This window comes from Primulina huaijiensis, unplaced genomic scaffold, assembly GCF_012295235.1.
Source record: "Primulina huaijiensis isolate GDHJ02 unplaced genomic scaffold, ASM1229523v2 C13144402, whole genome shotgun sequence".
NCBI classification, from domain to species: domain Eukaryota; kingdom Viridiplantae; phylum Streptophyta; class Magnoliopsida; order Lamiales; family Gesneriaceae; genus Primulina; species Primulina huaijiensis.
In genome coordinates, this window is record NW_027341921.1 from 1 (window position 1) to 673 (window position 673).

General features: G+C 44.4%; 1 protein-coding gene across 1 annotated transcript; it reads right to left on the minus strand.

The window, feature by feature from the left end:
- Positions 1 to 3: 3 nt before the first annotated feature.
- Positions 4 to 667, minus strand: LOC140965421 (transmembrane 9 superfamily member 11-like; the record flags this gene model as incomplete). Its single annotated transcript, XM_073425503.1, has 1 exon — positions 4 to 667. A coding segment is annotated over exon 1 (621 nt), but the record flags the coding sequence as incomplete, so codon positions are not given.
- Between the last annotated feature and the right edge of the window lie 6 nt (positions 668 to 673).

Here is a 673-nt window from a genome sequence, read left to right on the forward strand (position 1 = left end):
TTCGCGGGGAATTTGGTTAGTTCGAACAGGATATTCAAAATGAGGTGCCTTTGCACCATAGTAACCACCCACGAGGGTAAGCGGAACCGAGATACAAAACCACAGCAAAATAAGTATGACAAATAATGAAAATGGAATTGCTCCAGTGCTGTGACTACCCCACAATAGGAAATTCAAAGTTGTAAGAATGAGAAATGATATACCGGGGAAGAAACAAGCAACCTTCCATGAGACTGAAATCCATCCCTTTTTATTTCCATTGAAGATGGTTGTCCACATCCGAACAGCGACATATCCAGCAGCAAATCCAAGAATCATGTAGAAAAACAGCATACCAGTTATCAGCGTGCCACGGGATGCTTGGGACATAAATCCAAGGGCAGCAAACAAGATCGTCACAACAGCCATTCCGATAATCTGAACTCCGTCTCCAACCATCACGCACAAAAGGGACGGATTAGTAGGCACACGAAAAACATCACCCAAGATGAGTTTCCATCCAGACAACTCCTCGTTCATCTGCGCTTGAGCTTCCTTGTCGAGTTCCTCATGCCGAGTGAGATCTCGCCTAACAGTCCTCAAAAATATTACAAGAACAATTCCAGCCAGGAAAGTGACTACCATGAGCGAGTTCAGAATCGAGAACCAATGAACTTTCGCTCCCTCCATTTTC